At 41.2% G+C, this 16,610-nt stretch overlaps 1 protein-coding gene across 4 annotated transcripts in view; it reads right to left on the reverse strand.

Moving 5' to 3' along the window:
- The window catches only part of CENPU (centromere protein U), a 33,195-nt gene that overhangs the window by 2,212 nt on the left and 14,373 nt on the right, over positions 1-16,610 (reverse strand). For 3 of the 4 annotated variants that reach the window (XM_066380170.1, XM_066380168.1, XM_066380169.1), the window contains 8 exons: positions 13,133-13,190; positions 12,394-12,621; positions 8,609-8,675; positions 7,370-7,478; positions 3,212-3,290; positions 2,941-2,997; positions 1,852-1,913; positions 280-436 (listed from right to left, as the gene is read on the reverse strand). In XM_066380170.1, coding sequence (XP_066236267.1) covers positions 280-436; positions 1,852-1,913; positions 2,941-2,997; positions 3,212-3,290; positions 7,370-7,478; positions 8,609-8,675; positions 12,394-12,621; positions 13,133-13,190 — 817 coding nt within the window. The remainder of the gene's footprint in view (positions 1-279; positions 437-1,851; positions 1,914-2,940; positions 2,998-3,211; positions 3,291-7,369; positions 7,479-8,608; positions 8,676-12,393; positions 12,622-13,132; positions 13,191-16,610) is intronic. The other variant, XM_066380171.1, reaches the window with a different exon arrangement.

Consider the following 16,610-nt stretch of genomic DNA (forward strand, 5'->3'; position numbering starts at 1 on the left):
GACAAGTACAATAAAGCACGCTTCATCTGAGATTTGTATGAAAAGGACACAATGAGATTCAGTCCTCTGAAGTATCAATATCTTCAAGTCAGTGTTTCAGGGTTTTCCTCTACTCCAGCCGGACCTCGCAGCTGGAGAAGCGAGGCTCGGACAGATGTGCAGTTACAGGGACACTGTTCTGGGTAGACTGGCACCTGCGTCCTCCTCCCTCAGTGCCCGGTCCTCTAAATGCTAAGGCCCCATATCTGATGCCCAGTGAAAAGGAAACATTGAACTTACTGTTTCCTTTACATTTCGTTTTCCTTCTTGAATATCTGAGTAATCTTGATGAAGCTGTTTTAAGTTAGATAAGAAGTATGTTGCATTTCTAAGGGAAGATTTTCTCTCCTTAAGTTCATCATATTTTCTTTGTAGTTGTTTCAGCTGTGGTTCTAACCTAAAACAAAAAAAATAGCTCTCTTAAAAATATACGAGATAATAAAGTGTAAAGCCTATGGTGTAGGAGACTAGTTTAAGTGTACCAGTGAAGGCAGGAAAAACAGGTGCACTGGATAGTTTAGAATATCCTTGGCTCTGAAAGTGTGAAAGATTCTAGATTTTCAGTTTAAAACTCTGCACAGTGAGTAAGTAGCAATGGAGCCCAAATAGCCTAAAATTCATCGAGTCAGTTTTAGGGCTTTGGAAATACTGTATTATAAGGTAACTTGGTTAACATTTCAGAGCCTCGGGCAGGAACAGAGGCAACAAAAGCATGGACAAAGTTCTGCCTATCGCTTTCATCAAAAGCTGGTGCCCTTCCAAGGCCCAGTACAGCCAGCAGGGGAATGACGATCCCAGTGCCTGCGGGAAATGGGTGACCCTGGGAAACTGCTTTCTCTCTCAGCGGCTTAGTTCCCTACACTCAGGTGTGGACTTGCTGACTGTCACAGCGAGGTGCACGCTAACACGTCCACGGCACTTCCTGTGTAGTGATCCATTCAGTCTGACAGTACCCTGTGAGGTGTGGTATTATGGTCATCTGTACACTAAGGAGCTCAGGCCGTGGGAGGTCAGATGACCTGCGCAGGGCTATACAGCCAGTAAGCAGCAGATCCTGTGTTCAAGCCCCAGGCCACCTAGTTCTCGAGTCCGGGATTAGATCTCTCATTAGGCTGCCTCTCCATCCAGAGTTGAGGGATCTGATGGCAGGTCAGCGCCAAATTCTCCTTCACTAAAAGCTGTTCCGATTCTGTACCATAACTTAGCTTCACTGGGCTTCCAAGCTCAAAGAAAGCCTGGGATGTTTTATTTTTTAAATCAATTTTATTTATTCATTTTGAGAGGGAGGGAGAGAGGTAGAGAGAGAGAGAGGGAGAGAGAGAGAGAGAATGAAATACAGAAGCAGGGAGCATCAACTCCCGTATGTGCCTTGACCGGGCAAGCCTGGGGTTTTGAACCAGCAACCTCAGCGTTGCAAGTCGATGCTTTATCCACCATGCCACCGCAGGTCAGGCAAGAACCTGGGATCTTAACCCTTTGAGTAGTGAGTTTTTTTTCACGGTTGCTGACCCCCGGGAGTGAGTTTTGTTTTGTTTTTTTTTTTCAAAAAATGAAATCAGTTCCAGTTACAGTTTTATTAACTTAAAATAATGTTTGTTTTATAACCAATTTATGGAAACAAGAAGAACATACATTTGCCTTTTTTTAATGTTGCCTTGCACATGTACGATCATACTGTGGATGGTCCGGAGGCACGAGGACATTCATGGACGTTCGCACTACTCAAAGGGTTAATGCAACACAGCAGCGAGTGTTACTAGCCCCACGACATACAGTTCTAGTGAAGCTCTCAGATGACTGACATTATCTTACCAAAGCAGTTCCTGCTGGACTTCAATCAGACGCTGTCTTTTCTTTTCAATGTCTGAAATCATCTAAGCAATACAATAATTTCTTTGTTAAATTAACTTCATAAGTGTTTGAGCATCACCATGTTCACTGCCAGGTGCTGGGAACAGTGGGAAACGAGACAGACCCCATTTTCTCCATCGTGGCACTCGGGTCTAACAGAGAGGACAGAGTGCATACAAACAGCATTAATCACAACTACTACGCGCTCTGAAAGCAAACGGAACTCCAATAGCAAGCAGCAGAGCTGTTTACTCCAGGGCTTGCCCAGATCTTCCCTGCGACACATTCTGATTTTATCCAGGTACACCAGGAAAACACTGGAATGGGTTAGCAGGGTCAGGATACATTTTTAAGAAGAATGTAAGTATAATAAATGTTGTTAGCCATCATTTTTCGTGACTATGTAATATTCCATTGCCGGACATTCCCACTGTTCCCACTTGCTATAAGCAATCCAGAGTTCAGAGATAAGACTAAAACTGAGGGAAAAAACTACAGCAAAGGCTTGTAATCACTAGATGGAAAGTGTGTATATCCCCAACCCATTTCTCGCGTGAATGCAGAGGGGAAGCTGCTCTTCTACTCCGGGACTCATGCACACTTAGAGCAGAACCTCAGGGCCATCTGGTAAACCACGAACTGCTGGGCCCGGCGTGTAGTGGCTGTTCTCCCGGCACACCTCCGGTGTAGTTTCAAAAAGGTGGTACAACATGCAAGTAGCAGAGCAAGGACAAGAAATGATGTCTCCTGACCCTTGAACCAACGTTCTCTCCCGGCTGTCCTTTGACCTGGGACATGCAACAGCTTTTATTCTAAAAGGCTTTGCTTTTGATAGCCACAACATGGGAAATATGTTACTTAATTTAGGGCTTCACAGTCATTTCCAGGCTAACCAGGATCCTCATTCCTTAGTGTGCATTAACCACAATATTCTTAACCACAATATCAACCAAAGCCCAACTGAGAGATAAAAGTCTTATACAAACACCCAGAGTCAAGTCTACTTAATTCATCCACATGACAGCATGCTCCTAACCACAAGTGATTTACCTTGGCATTCTTCCTTTTCAGCGTTTTCAGAGTTTTTGACATCTGGACTTCTGTAAGCTACACAAAACAAAAATTACTTGCATGGCATTTTCCAGAATTAAATGTTTATTAGTTTACAGTATATCACATTTATTTTAAAACAACATGTAAAATACTGATAATTCTAATGAGTTCTTTACCAAACTGCCAGCAAACGCAACCCTACTAAGATAATTGCACCTGAGGACTACTGAAAACTATCCAGACCAATAGATTGTGTCAATGAACTTACTGTTTTCAGGAGTTCCTTTTTCACACTAGAATGGAATTTGTTGATCGCCTCCTTGCAAACTTTAGATTCTATATTTTGTCTGTAATAGAATGTTTAAAAACATCAAACTAGGCATCAAAAACAGGATTGTGGAAGGTGTTCCGTTCGCCTACCATGTCAACACACAATTTTGCATACAGCATTCTGAGTATATAAGATGGCACGCTGTTCCATAGACCAGCGGTTGAAAAACATCATAGAAAAACTATAGTGTCCTTTTAATTGAAAAGTAGTAAATTTCTTATATGAGTAACAGGTATTTACAAAGTTATTTTTGTCTTGGAGTGAATCCATGAGGAGGAAAAGTCACCCAGGAGAAGGGGACCAATCTCATGGCCTAGTTCTTCAGAAGCTAGAACTGCTCAAGAGAAGGTCTCTATTTTTTAATCAAGAACTTCATATAAGAACTCATCATGACATGGGTGTTAAAAAGTATGTCTAGTGACATCAGCAGGATGGAAGAAGAAGCCCCAAAACTTCATTCCCCTGCGGGAAAACCAACCTAACAACAATATAAGGTCCAGAAAGCCTTTCTGAGAATTCCCACCCAGGCAAGTTCAAAGTCAAGAACAGCCACACTGAAACTTTCAATAATGACAGATCAACCATACGGATGCGCAATACGGGGGCAGAGGACCCGGAACACCACTATAGCCCAACTGCACCTAATAGACCTACACAAAACACTCTGCCCTAAACAGCAGAACATACATTCTTCAGAAGCACACACAGAGTATTATCCATATCACGTGTTAGGTGACTAAGTCTTAATCAATTTAGTAAGATTGCAATCATATCATGTATCTTTTCAGACCACCATGGAATAAAACAAAGTCATTAACAAAAACTAGAAAATTTTTTAAAATGAGGAAATTAAACAACATATTCTTGAACAATCAATGGTTCAAAGAAATATCAAGGGAAATTAGAAAAGATCTTGACACAAATAAAAACAAAGCAATATACAACACTTAAGGGATACAGCAAATGCAGTACTTAGAGGGAAGTTTACAGTAGTAAATACCTACATAAAAATATAAAGATCTCAGTCAAAAACCTAATTATTACACCTCAAGGAAGTAGAAAAAGAAGAACTAAACCTAAAGTTAGCAGAAGGAGGAAACAATAAAAATAAATTTAAAAAATAGAGAATTAAAAAACAGAAAAAAAAAGGGGGCAAGTGGGTTTTTTGAAAAGATCAACAAAACTGACACATCCTTAGACTAAAAAAAAAAGACTCAGCCCTGGTGGGTTGACTCACTGGTAGAGTGTCAGCCCAGCATGTGGATGTCCCGGTTCGATTCCCAGTCAGGGCACACAGGAGAAGCGCCCATGTGCTTCTCTACCTCTCCCTCCCTGCACTCTCTCTCTCTCTCTTACCCTCCTGCAGCCATGACTTAATTGGTTCAAGTGCATCTTACCTGGGTACTGAGGACGGCTCCTTGGAGCCTCTGCCTAAGGTGCTAAAAATAGCTCAGTTGTAAACATGGCGCCAGATGGGCAGAGCATTGACCTCAGACGAGGGTTGCCAGGTGGATTCCGGTCCAGGCACATACGGGAGTCTATCTCCCCTCCCCTCAAAAAAACAAAGATTCAACACCAGAAAGGAAAAGGAAGCATTGTAACTGACACCACAAAAATTAAAAGGGCCATAAAAGTCTATGATGAACAATTATATGACAATCAAATTTGGTAACCTAGTAAGTTTTTAGAAACCTAGAACCCACCCAGAATGTATCATGAAGAAATAAAACAATCTGAACAAACCTTTAGCTGGTAGGAAATCAAATCAGTAATCAAAAACCTCCCATCAGAGATCCCAAGGCCAGATGGCTTCAAGGGTGAATTCTACCAAACATTTAAGAAGAATCAATACCAGTCCTCTAGCTCTTCCAAAGGAGTGAAGAAATAGGAACACTTCCAAACTCATTTTAGGAGGCCGGCATTACCCTGACACCAAGGACAAAGATGCTACAAGAAAACTGGAGACCAATATTCTTGATAATTATTGGTGCAAAACTCAACAAAATCCTAGTAAAGAGAATTTAACACCTTAATAGGATTATTTCATGACCAGGTGGGATTTATTTCTGGAACGCAGGGCTGGCTCAGCATATATACAATCAATGTAATGCAGCCAATAACAAAGGACAAGCCACACGATGATCTCAACGCAGGAAAAGCATCTGACAAAATTCAACACCCATTCATAGTAAGACTCAACTAACTAGGAACAGAAGGAGATTATGTCAACATAATGAAAAGACCACACCTAACATCATGCTCAATGGTGAAAACCTGAAACCTTCTGCTCTCAGATCAGGAACAAGGTAGGGATGCCTTCTCTTGCCATTTCTTTCCAACATAACACTGGAAATCCGAGCAAGAGCAATTAGGTAAAAAAATAAATAAAAGGCATCCACATCAGAGAGAAATAAGTACAATCTCTGTTCACAGATGACACAATCTCATATGTCAAAAACCCTAAAGAGTCCACATACAAAAAACCGTTAGAACCAATAAACAAATTCAGCAAAGTTGAAGGATACAAAATCAGCTGCTTTTCTACATGCTAACAACGAACAATACAAAAAAGAAAGTGGGAGTCTCACTTACAATAGCACTAAAAAGAATAAAACAGGAATAAATTTAGGCAAGGAAGTGAGATATTTGTACATTAACTATAATAGTTAGTTGTTAAAAGAAATTAAAATGTCCTTGCTACCCAAAGTGATGTACAAATTCTATGCAATCCCTACCAAATTCTAAATGGCATTTTTTGTAGAAATAGGAAAAAAAAACACTTAAATTTCATGTGGTATATCAAAGGACTACTAATAGCCAAAACAATCTTGAGAAATCAAACCAAAGCTGAGGCCTCCCATTTTCTGATCATAAAACATCACAAAGCTAGGATAAACAAAACAAGATAGTGCTGACATACAGACAGACACCCCGACCACGGAACAGAACAGAGAACCTGGAGACCAACCCTTACATATACGGTCAATTCATCTTCAACAAGGGCGCAAAAGCCACACACGGCAAAAGGAGAGAGATGTTCACTGCATAATATGAATATACTTAACATTTCCGAATTTATACTCAAAAATGGGTAAGATGGGAAATTATGTGTATTTTATCACAAGAAAAACACATCAGCCTCTTTTTAAAAATATATTTCTAATATAAATATATAAAATCACAATTGTAAGATGTTAAAAACAAAAAATTAGAAAACTTGGTCAGGCCTTTTTGGATGGGTTATAATGATGATAGATTGGTGGGTTCTATCAACCACAGACAGAACTCTTTCAAATTCTATTGCCTTAAAAATCTGGCCACTACCCTACAGATGACTGAGTCAGTTTCAGGCATTCTGCCTATACGGTTGTTCATTACCAAGGCTTTTCGAGTGCGGGTTCTTGTTTCCTGTGGACATGACCACAGCACACTTTCCCACTGGGTTTCCCCCCAACACACACCTTCCTCCCCCCCCTCAAATCAATAGAAAAAACTAAGGAAAAACTTTATAAGAAAGTTGAAGATCAAAGGATAAAAGTAAAAGAAAGTAAAAAGAATATAAGATCTGACAAATGCTCGTAAATCTAGTGATACTATATCAGTATCAGGAAAAGTGGATTTTAAGACAAAAGTCTATTTTTAGGAATGGAGAGGGTCACTGAGAAAAATAAAATGTTAAGCAAGACAGCAATTTTAAACGTGATGTCCTAATAAAAGTTTTTAAACATATATAACAAAAACTGATGGAACTATCAGGAAAAATTATGATTCTACATGGACCCAGTAATTAGATATTCCCAGAGATTATGTGCAAAGTCATAAAGAAAGCCCCCATGTTTCAAAAAATAGGTACTGCCAGTACATGAAATTTGGTAACATGAGATAGGAGGTTAATATAAAAATATAATTAAAAAATCACATATTTGTACATGCAGAAACATATTACTAAATAATTCAAAGGATTAAAAATATTATAATGGAAATGTGAAAATATAAAACTGAATAATAAAAACACTATATATAAAAAGCTGTGGGACAGCGAAGTGGGGCTCCAGGGAAATGTACTGCGTCCATACATCGCATCCCAAGACTTACCTGTACTCCAGGAGGATCTCCTCAAATGCTGACAGGACAACATCTAACTCCGTGATGTCGCTGCTTTTCTTTCCTTTTAGACACCAAATATATGCACACTCGGAAGTATCTAGAACATGAAGAGAAGTCAATGCAATACAGTGACTGATTAGCAATAATTTGGCTCTAGTTCAGGGTTCTGCAAGCCGACAACAAAAATCATCCCACCAAATTTCCAGGAACAGCTACAGGCGAGGCAGCAGATAGGAAACTCACTTCCACCCAGGGTATAGTCGCCAGTCCCGTCCACACCGCCCTAATGCAGCCTCTCAGTGGCAGCGCACTCCTGAGGAAGCCGCTGGAAGCACGCTACCTCTTAGCCCAGGGGCTGTGTTTAATTCACACTCTAACACTGCGGGTAGAGTACCTGTCTTTGTTAACTCTATTTTTGTCTACCACTTCTATAACACAAGGAGATTAGTCAGCGTATTGATTTAGATACAGTAGTTGTAATAACATCCAGTATGAGATGAACAAAACGACAGCACATTCATGACTGAAATACCGTCTAAAGAGGTACTGTCAAAAACTCGGATGTGGTAAGACATAGTAGGACAAGGACGTGACCCCATTTCGGGTGAAGAAAGCTCAGTAAAAGGATCAGAGTACAGACAAAAGCCATGGGAGTTTTTTGGAACTACAGGTGGTTTTATCTTCCTTTCCATACTTTCTAAATTTTCTAAAAGAACCGTTTCTGTAGCAAGAAAAGTATATAACTTCTCCTTTACAAGAACTGAAGGAAAGAGAAAAAATGCTTGATTTCCTCTGAAACATTTTTCAACAAACTTTTTTGGGTCAATAAAAATGCGGAATAACATGGATAAATTCAAGAAAAGTTATGCTGAATGAAAAAGCTTTCTAGAAGACATTACCTATTAACCGATGTATGAAAAGAGTATATTCTGTATGATGAAAAATTAAAATGGGTTAACGGGTAGGTGAGAAAGCAGATGTAACAAATTTCAATAGTGAAATCTAGTAGTAATGCGTATATAAACATACACTGTACAATTCTTTCACTTTTGCCATATGTTGTAAATTTTCATGGTAGATGCTGGGGAAAATAGTTCCTTCAAAGTCACACATTTTTAACTTTTTAAAGTGTCAGTTTTATATATTTAAAATTTACTCCTTTAAAGAATTAAGAATTATTATGGAAATTCTTGAATGACTGTCAAAGCATTAAACACTATTCGGTACCTGACTCTGTGGCTTCATTTCTTGATTTCTTTCTTTTGCCACAAAACATCTTCTTTTTCTGAGTTTTCTACAAAACAATAACAAAAAAACAGCAAAGAATTTTACTGAAGAAAAGTTTTTCTTTTTTGGGGGGGAGAATTTTATTTAATTTTTAATTTTTTTTAATTTTTTAATTTATTTATTTACTTTTTTAGATTTTATTTATTCATTTTCATTAGAGAGAGAGAGAGAGAGAGAGAGAGAGAGAGGGAACAGAAAGAGGAGCTGGAAGCATCAACTCTCATATGTGCCTTGACCAGGCAAGCCCAGGGTTTTGAACCGGCGACCTCAGCATTCCAGGTCGACGCTTTATCCACTGCGCCACCAGGGGGGGGGGGATTTTAAATAAGAATTTATCTGAGCCAAGTTGATGGCAAAGGCTGATGAGCAAGATCACAAAGGCTGTGCTTTCTTTGTCTGAAAAGGGCTAAGACAGTGAGTGTTGTCAGCCAGCCAACGTTCTAGCTGTAACTCTCATCTACTTCTAAGTTAATATATTAGTTCTATAAATTATGTAAGTTGATATAAGGAAACATTGAAAAAAATTAAACTGTTCCACTCCCCACCTCATCCCGCAAAAAAAAAAAAGAAAACCCTCTCAGCCAGTTTTTAACAATGGCTGCCCTGGAGGAAGCTGAACTTTTATATCTAAGATACGTTGTGATCAGTTCAGTTTCTAAGTTACCATGGAGTAATGGCTTCTTCCATTAACAACTATAAAATGGGGACGGGGTTTGGGAATTTTATTTAGGCTTCATTGGGCAATAGGCAGAACTAGACCAGGAAACGCAGAAGATGAACCCTGTGAATGCCCCGCCCCGCTCCCCAGCCTGGGACAGCTTCCAGACAGCAGCGCAGCAAGCTGAGCCCAAGCTGAGCCCAACAGAGCAGGGCAATCCTCGTCCCGGGAGGCCCAGACCAGAGCACAGAAGGAAGCGCGTGGAATAAGCTGCTCAGAGGAGAGCCGGGGGGTGGCGTTCTCCGTAAGTCCTTGACCGCGCACTCCACGTTTGCAGAGTGGGACTCCAGACAGTCTACGACAAAGCGGCTGTCGTGGGATTAAGAACACCCCAGGTAACAGAGGACATGCAGTGCTGGCGTAATTAGACGCAGACAAAGCACAGACCTCATAGAGCTAGTTAGCACCTGTTTACCCAGCTGAGCTGGCAGAAAGCCTGTAACTTATCTATGGGTGGGAACCACTCCCCGGAGCATGCGCTCTCTGGAGCATGACACTGTTCCCAAGGGGGCAAAAACAGAAACAAAAAAACTTCGATATTACAATGGTTTGTAAACCTCCAAAGGATCCAAGTACATAAGCAGATATGCAGTATACTTCTAGTATTAAAATTTAATTTGTGTGTGTGAGGGGCAATTAGAGAAAAAAATATCTAAAAAGGATTAAGGCAGACAACAATGAAAAAGCACTGAGAAACACTGCCCTAAGGCCTACTCAGACTCACCCTAACGAGCCTAAAACTGACCTCCGCCCAGACCCGCCAGGGAGACAGCCTGGAGGCTGCGGCACAGAATTCTAAGATGGTCCCCACCCCCCTGACTGTCGGTGGCACCGTGAAAACAACGGGCCAGCAGCTCCCTTGCCAGGTTACAAGCTCCGTGGTAGCCGGGTGGAAAGATTCTCTGGCTGGCTTTGAAAGTACCGGGGTCATGTGACTAGAACAAAAGAACAGCCTTTAGTTGCTGAGAGTGACCCCCTGCTTCAGCCAGAGACACAAGAACCTCAAGCCTACAATGACAAGGAATCGCATTCTACTAACAACTTCAATGATTTTAGACAAGACCCCGAGTGTGCGATGAGATTCCAGCCTGGTGAAACCCCGAGTGGAGGCTGCAGTGCAGGCGACCTGGACTTCTGCCCTGTGGAAAATGTGAGAGAGAAGTATACGCTGTTTTAAGTCACACAGTTTACGGTAACTTGTTATGCAGCAATTGAAAACTAATACAGGCCCTGGCTGGTCGGCTCAGTGGTAGAGCGTTGGTCTGGCATGTGGAAGTCCTGGGTTCGATTCCCAGTCAGGGCACACAGGAGAAGTGTCCATCTGTTTTTCCACTCCTCTCTCTCTTGCTTTCTCTCTCTCTTTCAGCCATGGCTCTAAAGGTTTGAGCAAGTTGGCTCCGGGCACTGAGGATGGCTCCATGGCCTTACCTCAGGTGCTAAAATAGCTCAGTTGCTGAGCAACAAAGCAGCAGCCCCAGATGGGCAGAGCATTGCCCGGTATGGGGCTTGCTGGGTGGATCCCAGTTGGGGCACATGTAGGAGTCTGTCTCTGCCTCCCCACTTCTCATTTAATAATAATAAGAAAAAAACTAATACAGACACTGAGTCACACTGAGTTACAGAAGCTTGGAAAACACCTGAGGCTCTTCAAAGACTGACTAAAAAAAAATAAAACCAAGCTTACAGATGTTCAAGATACTCAGCCAATAGCCAAGATACCTGTTAAAAGTCAACATTATTAGGAAGTTAATAGAATTCGGAGTCTCAACAACCTATCAACAACAATGTCTAAGACACAATTATAAAGTACTAGATTTAATATGTTACACACACACACAAATGTGATCTATAGTCAAGACAGAAAACGAAACTGACCCTGAGATGACCCAGATATCTGATTCAGGAAATAAAAGACTTAAAGTAGCTATCATAAATATGTCCAAAGAAGTAAAGGAAATGGTCTTCACGACTAAACAGATAGTATAGTTTCTACTGAGATTCCCTAACAAAGGAAATTCTAGAACCATAAAGCACATAACTAAAGAGGAATTCCTGGGTGGTGCTGAAGTCAATCACCAAGACTCGGTGCGTGGACCAGGCGGCAGTGCACTTTGGCCTGCAGTCCCGGAGGGCAGAGGTCCGGAACCGGTGCCAGCAGGCCAAAGGCCAGGTGCTGGCACAGACACAAGTAGGAGCTCCACCAAGACCTTGTATGTCAAGGAATCTTAGAACACACATGATCCAGAAATCGTACTGCAGCATTTTTTTTCTAAATGATCAAGGGTGCACACAAAGATTTAGCTAGAAATTCATCCAAGCACTTAAAAACTTTCTTAAAGTGCTTAAAAATTTAAAAGATGCAACCATTCATTAGTAAGAGAATAACTAAACTATTCTGAATGAAAGGTCATGCATTCATTAAAATGGTATCTAGAATACTAAACGACAAGAACGTGGTCCCATTAGGATGAGAAAAGTTCAGCAGGACTGAAGACCCAATGGGCTGACAGACTGTACGACAGTTTATCCTCCTTTCAATAGCTTAGAAACAGTAGAAAATAAAAATGTTTTCATAATTAGAAAAAAATCTCTAAAAAACTGGAGGAAAGAGAAAAAATGTTTTATTTTCCCATAAACATTTTTCTTCCTCCTTTTTTTTAGAGAGAGATTGGCAGACAGACAGGAAGGGAGAGAGATGAGAAGCATCAATTCATGTTGCAGGACTTTATTCATTGACTGCTTTCTCATCTGTGTCTTGACGGGGGTGGGGGGAAGGGGAGGTGGCAACAGAGTCAGTGATCCCTTGCTCAAGCCAGCAACCTTGGGCTTAAGCCAGCAACCTTGGGCTTAAGCCAGTGACCTTGGGCTCAAGCCAGTGACCAGGGGTCAAGCCGGTAACCTTGGGGTTTCAAACCTGGGTCTTCAGTGTCTCTCCCTGGTCAGGCCCTCCTAAACATTTTTCAAACAATTTCTTTTCTCACGAAGGGGATGGCAGACACACTCTTACCGTCTGCCTTTCTGTTGCTGGGTTCTCTTTTTCAATAGCAGGCTTGGCACCGAGAGGGCCTCTCTTCTCAGGAGTGCCAAATTCAGCTCTTTGCTTTGAAAGTTCTGAGGATGCCGCAGACTCACGCTGTCGGCTACTCGTTTTCTCTGCTGGTTTCCCCTCCACGGTCGCATCGCTTGCATTAGAACTTTCAGATTCACTGCTGATGGGCTGGAGTTTTCCTATCGGCTGTGTCAACAAAACAGCATTACTGGTTTAGAAAATACAAGTGCTTATCGTTCTTATTGTCACAGTAGCTAACTATGAAGTCCACACCTCTCATTTCTAAACTTCAAGATTGAAAATAACAGCGAGATGACAATATCGATTAATGGATAGAACAGGAAACCTAGATTTTTTTAAAAGCTCCAAAAAAATACTCCCAATAAATGTCTGCCTTTGTAGATCACAATCTAAACTCACCACACGAGCATTAACCCTGACAAGGTACACAGAGATATGAGACCTCTGTAAGGAAAAACACATCAGATATAAAAATATTTCACTTTTTTTATTTAAAAAGTACCTTCTAAAAGATAATACTCTTTCCCTATGAAAAATGATGCTAGAGAACTGTGTCTACCTGCATCCAACCTAAGCAAGATAGGAAGTGGTTTACAGAACATTTCTCTGCGTCCAATCTAAATGGAATATAACATATCTTACAAAAGAAGGAAGAAGAGAGAACACGCCTACATACCTTTCCTGCACGTTTTACAGACTCGTTTTCATTTTCTTCGGTATCAGAAATGTTCAAACTGTACCAAAGAACGAGACATCAGTATCTTGCACACATTTCATTTTATTCACATCTTCTTTAAGTTGCTTTTCCAACAGACTGACTGGTTATCTCCCACATCACCCCACAGCCAGGCCACATCAGTTTGTCCTTGGCAGGCGAGTACTGCTAAGGGTCTCCTTTCTGCAGCACCCTGTGTCAGGTCTGAGAACTGCCCCCTCCCCGTTAGCACGCCCAGGTGAACGGGCTAGCGTTCATACTAAAAGCGAATCTGCACACACTGGGCTGGCCCATCATTAGGAGACATAAAAAGGAATACGCCTTTTGTTCTTTGAGAAGGAAAAAGTAACTCTAAACTTCTGATGAGTTCTTTCATTTTTTAACTCAATTCAATACAACAAACATTTAATGCCAACCTCAGAATGCAGAATACTGTGAATAAAATTACATTAAGAATTAAGCGTCTTCCTTGAAAGGGCTCACTGCTGGGCAGGAAGACCAAAGATGATGCAGAGCGATGACTCAGCAAACAACGGACAGAGAAGACACAGACCCGTAGCGGGGGATTAGGAAAGACATCAGAGTCATGGCACTGGAGTTGACTTGGAAATACTTTTCCATGCACAGAACGGAAGAGCAGAGTGATTAAGGCAGAAGAAAGTAGCTATGAAGCATGGTGGTGTGAGACAGAGGGCTTGTCCCAGGACCTTGACACAGAGGACAGAATGTTCTGTTAACGAGGAGGCAATGCGCCTGACCAGGCGGTGGTGCAGTGAACAGAACATTGGACTGGGATGCAGAAGATCCAGGTTCGAACCCGAGGTTGCCAGCTTGAGCGCAGGCTCGCCAGCATGAGTGTGGGGTCACCAGCTTGAGGGTGTGATCATACACATGACCCCCGGTCGCTGGCTTGAGCCCAAAGGTTGCTGGCTTCAAGCCCAAGGTCACTGGCTAGAGCAAGGAGTCACTTACTCTGCTGTAGCCCCCTGGTCAAAGCACCAACGAGAAAGCAATCAATGAACAACTAAGGAGCTGCAATGAAGAATTGATGCTTCTCATCTCTCTCCCTTCCTGTCTGTCTGTCGCTATCTGTCCCTCTCTCTGTCTCTGTCAAAAAAAAAAAAAAAAGAGAGAGAGAGAAGGCAATGCTTGGGAAGGGACCAAATGGATATGACCAGGGAGGTGGCCACACAGCGACCAAGGCATGCTGCTCAGACCTCCCTATAGCCGGTCACCTGTCACCTCTGTCCATTGCCATTCACCTCATATGGGATGCTCCTCCCCCCACACTCACCACCCACCCCCGCTCCCAGCATCACACCTCCCCGCGGAATCGGTCAGTGAGTCTGCATTCATACCCACTGCTCCCTCAGCTCCACGACAACAGAATGATGTCCGTTTTCGGTTATTAACACAGTGCCCGGGACCCAGTCAGTGCTCAGGTAATGCTTGTTGAAAAAACAGCAATGATAAAAAGCTACCATTTGAAAGTTTACTATATGTCAACCTATTTTAAAAGCCTACGAGGATAAATTCATCTTCAAACAACTGTATAAAGTAGATTATTATCATCCCCTTTTTCAGATAAAGGGGCCTAGGAGCCGATGTCTTAGCAATGCCCCCCCACGCCCAAGCACTCGGACTCGGGAGCGGCAGAGTAAGGATTTGAACCAGCACAGTGGGTGGAGGCCCAGCCTTTAACCACGACACTGCACGAGTAAGGAATGAATTTAAATATCCACCGAGTGCCTTTCATGTGCCAGGGGCACGTTCTAGGCACCACAGGTATATAGATAGCATTGTAAAGAATAAAGTCTTGTTTTTTTCAAAATAAGATACTCTACTGGGGAGAGACAGACAATGAACAAATTTAAAAATGAACATAAAATAGTAGTTGGGTGGAGATAAAAGTTGAGAGAAAAAGACCAGTACAGAATATATTGATGAAGACAGGTGATGTTTTCTACGAGTTATCAGAGTAGGCGACTGTGACAAGGTGACATCTGAAGTCTACAATGAAGGTCAGGAGAAAGCCACTCAGGTGCACAGAGGAGGAGCAATCCAGGCACGGGCCAGAGGTAGTGAAACGAGCCAATCACAGAAAGACAAGCAGTGTGTGAAGTCACCTGTAGGCGGGACCCAACACAGGGAAATTCACAGAATTAAGGGATGGAAAACTGGCTGACAGGGGCTGGGGACTTGAGTCACTGATCAAGTGGCGTCAAGTTTCAGCTAAGCAACACCAGTAAGTTCTAGTGATCCCGCAGTTACCATCCTGGATTGTACACTTACAGGTTTGTTAAGGGGGGAGCTCTCATGTTAAGTGTTCTTACGAAAATAAAATTTAAAAAATTTTAAATTAAAAAAAAAAAAGACAAACAACATTTCATCCATGCTGTATTCTTTCTAGAAACACACCCCAAACAATGACGCAAAGTTTAAAAATGTAGGATGGAAAAAATACGAAGTAAAAAACAATAAGAATTTAAATATCAGCAAGAAGGTCAAATCAATAGATTATTTTTTATCCCAGGAGTGCAAAGATAGTTTAATATAGGAAATCTATTCATATGGTCAAATGAATATAAAACATAAAAAAACATGTAATTCTAACAGATGAATCCTGATAAAAGTTATAATCTATTCTTCATCTTAATTTTCTAGTATCTAGTACCGTATTTGGCATACACTGAATATTTAATTTATGAAATTAAATGAGTTAAAAATTAATTCCTAGTAGTAAAATATTAATGCAAGAAATTCATATATATATAAATTAAGCACAGCAAAGATAAAAATAAGATAAAATCTAAGAAAATTATTATAATAATCACCAAATACAAACCAAAAATAGATCAACTGTTGTGGAATAAACAAATGTGCAAAATCTACATGAATAAGAATTAGAACAGCACTAAAGGACACAAGGAAGAGCCACTGCCTCTAGTTTAATTTATAAATTTAAAACTCAACCCAATAAAGGCAGCAACGGTCTTTTTGGTTTTAATAAGTTGATCTTAAAATTCATATGAAAACAAATCAGTGAGGACAGCTAACAAAACTCTGTACAGGAGATGAGTGAGAAACTCGCCCCCAGACGCTGCAAACCGATCACAAAGCCTCAGCAACGAGACTACCTTTTCTACACAAGAAGAGTGGGAAATATGTACTTATTTACTTTCCTATGTACAAAGTAGTCTGAACCGACATGTAAGAAATGAACAACGGAGGAGCTGGTGCAGGAGCGGGAAGAAGCGGGTGCAGGAGCTGGTGATGGAGAGGTGAGAGGAAGACTTATTAAAGCCGCTTAATATTTTTAAGCCAGGTGAATGTGTTACCTATTCAAAATATTCCTCTGTAAACATTCACCATTGTTTAAAATGAAGGTGTTTCCCCAAACGTTTGGCCTTTATTATTAATTTTCAGCAACAGAAACTGG

The sequence above is a fragment of the Saccopteryx leptura genome, chromosome 4 (genome assembly GCF_036850995.1).
Source record: "Saccopteryx leptura isolate mSacLep1 chromosome 4, mSacLep1_pri_phased_curated, whole genome shotgun sequence".
Classification (NCBI taxonomy): Eukaryota; Metazoa; Chordata; class Mammalia; order Chiroptera; family Emballonuridae; genus Saccopteryx; species Saccopteryx leptura.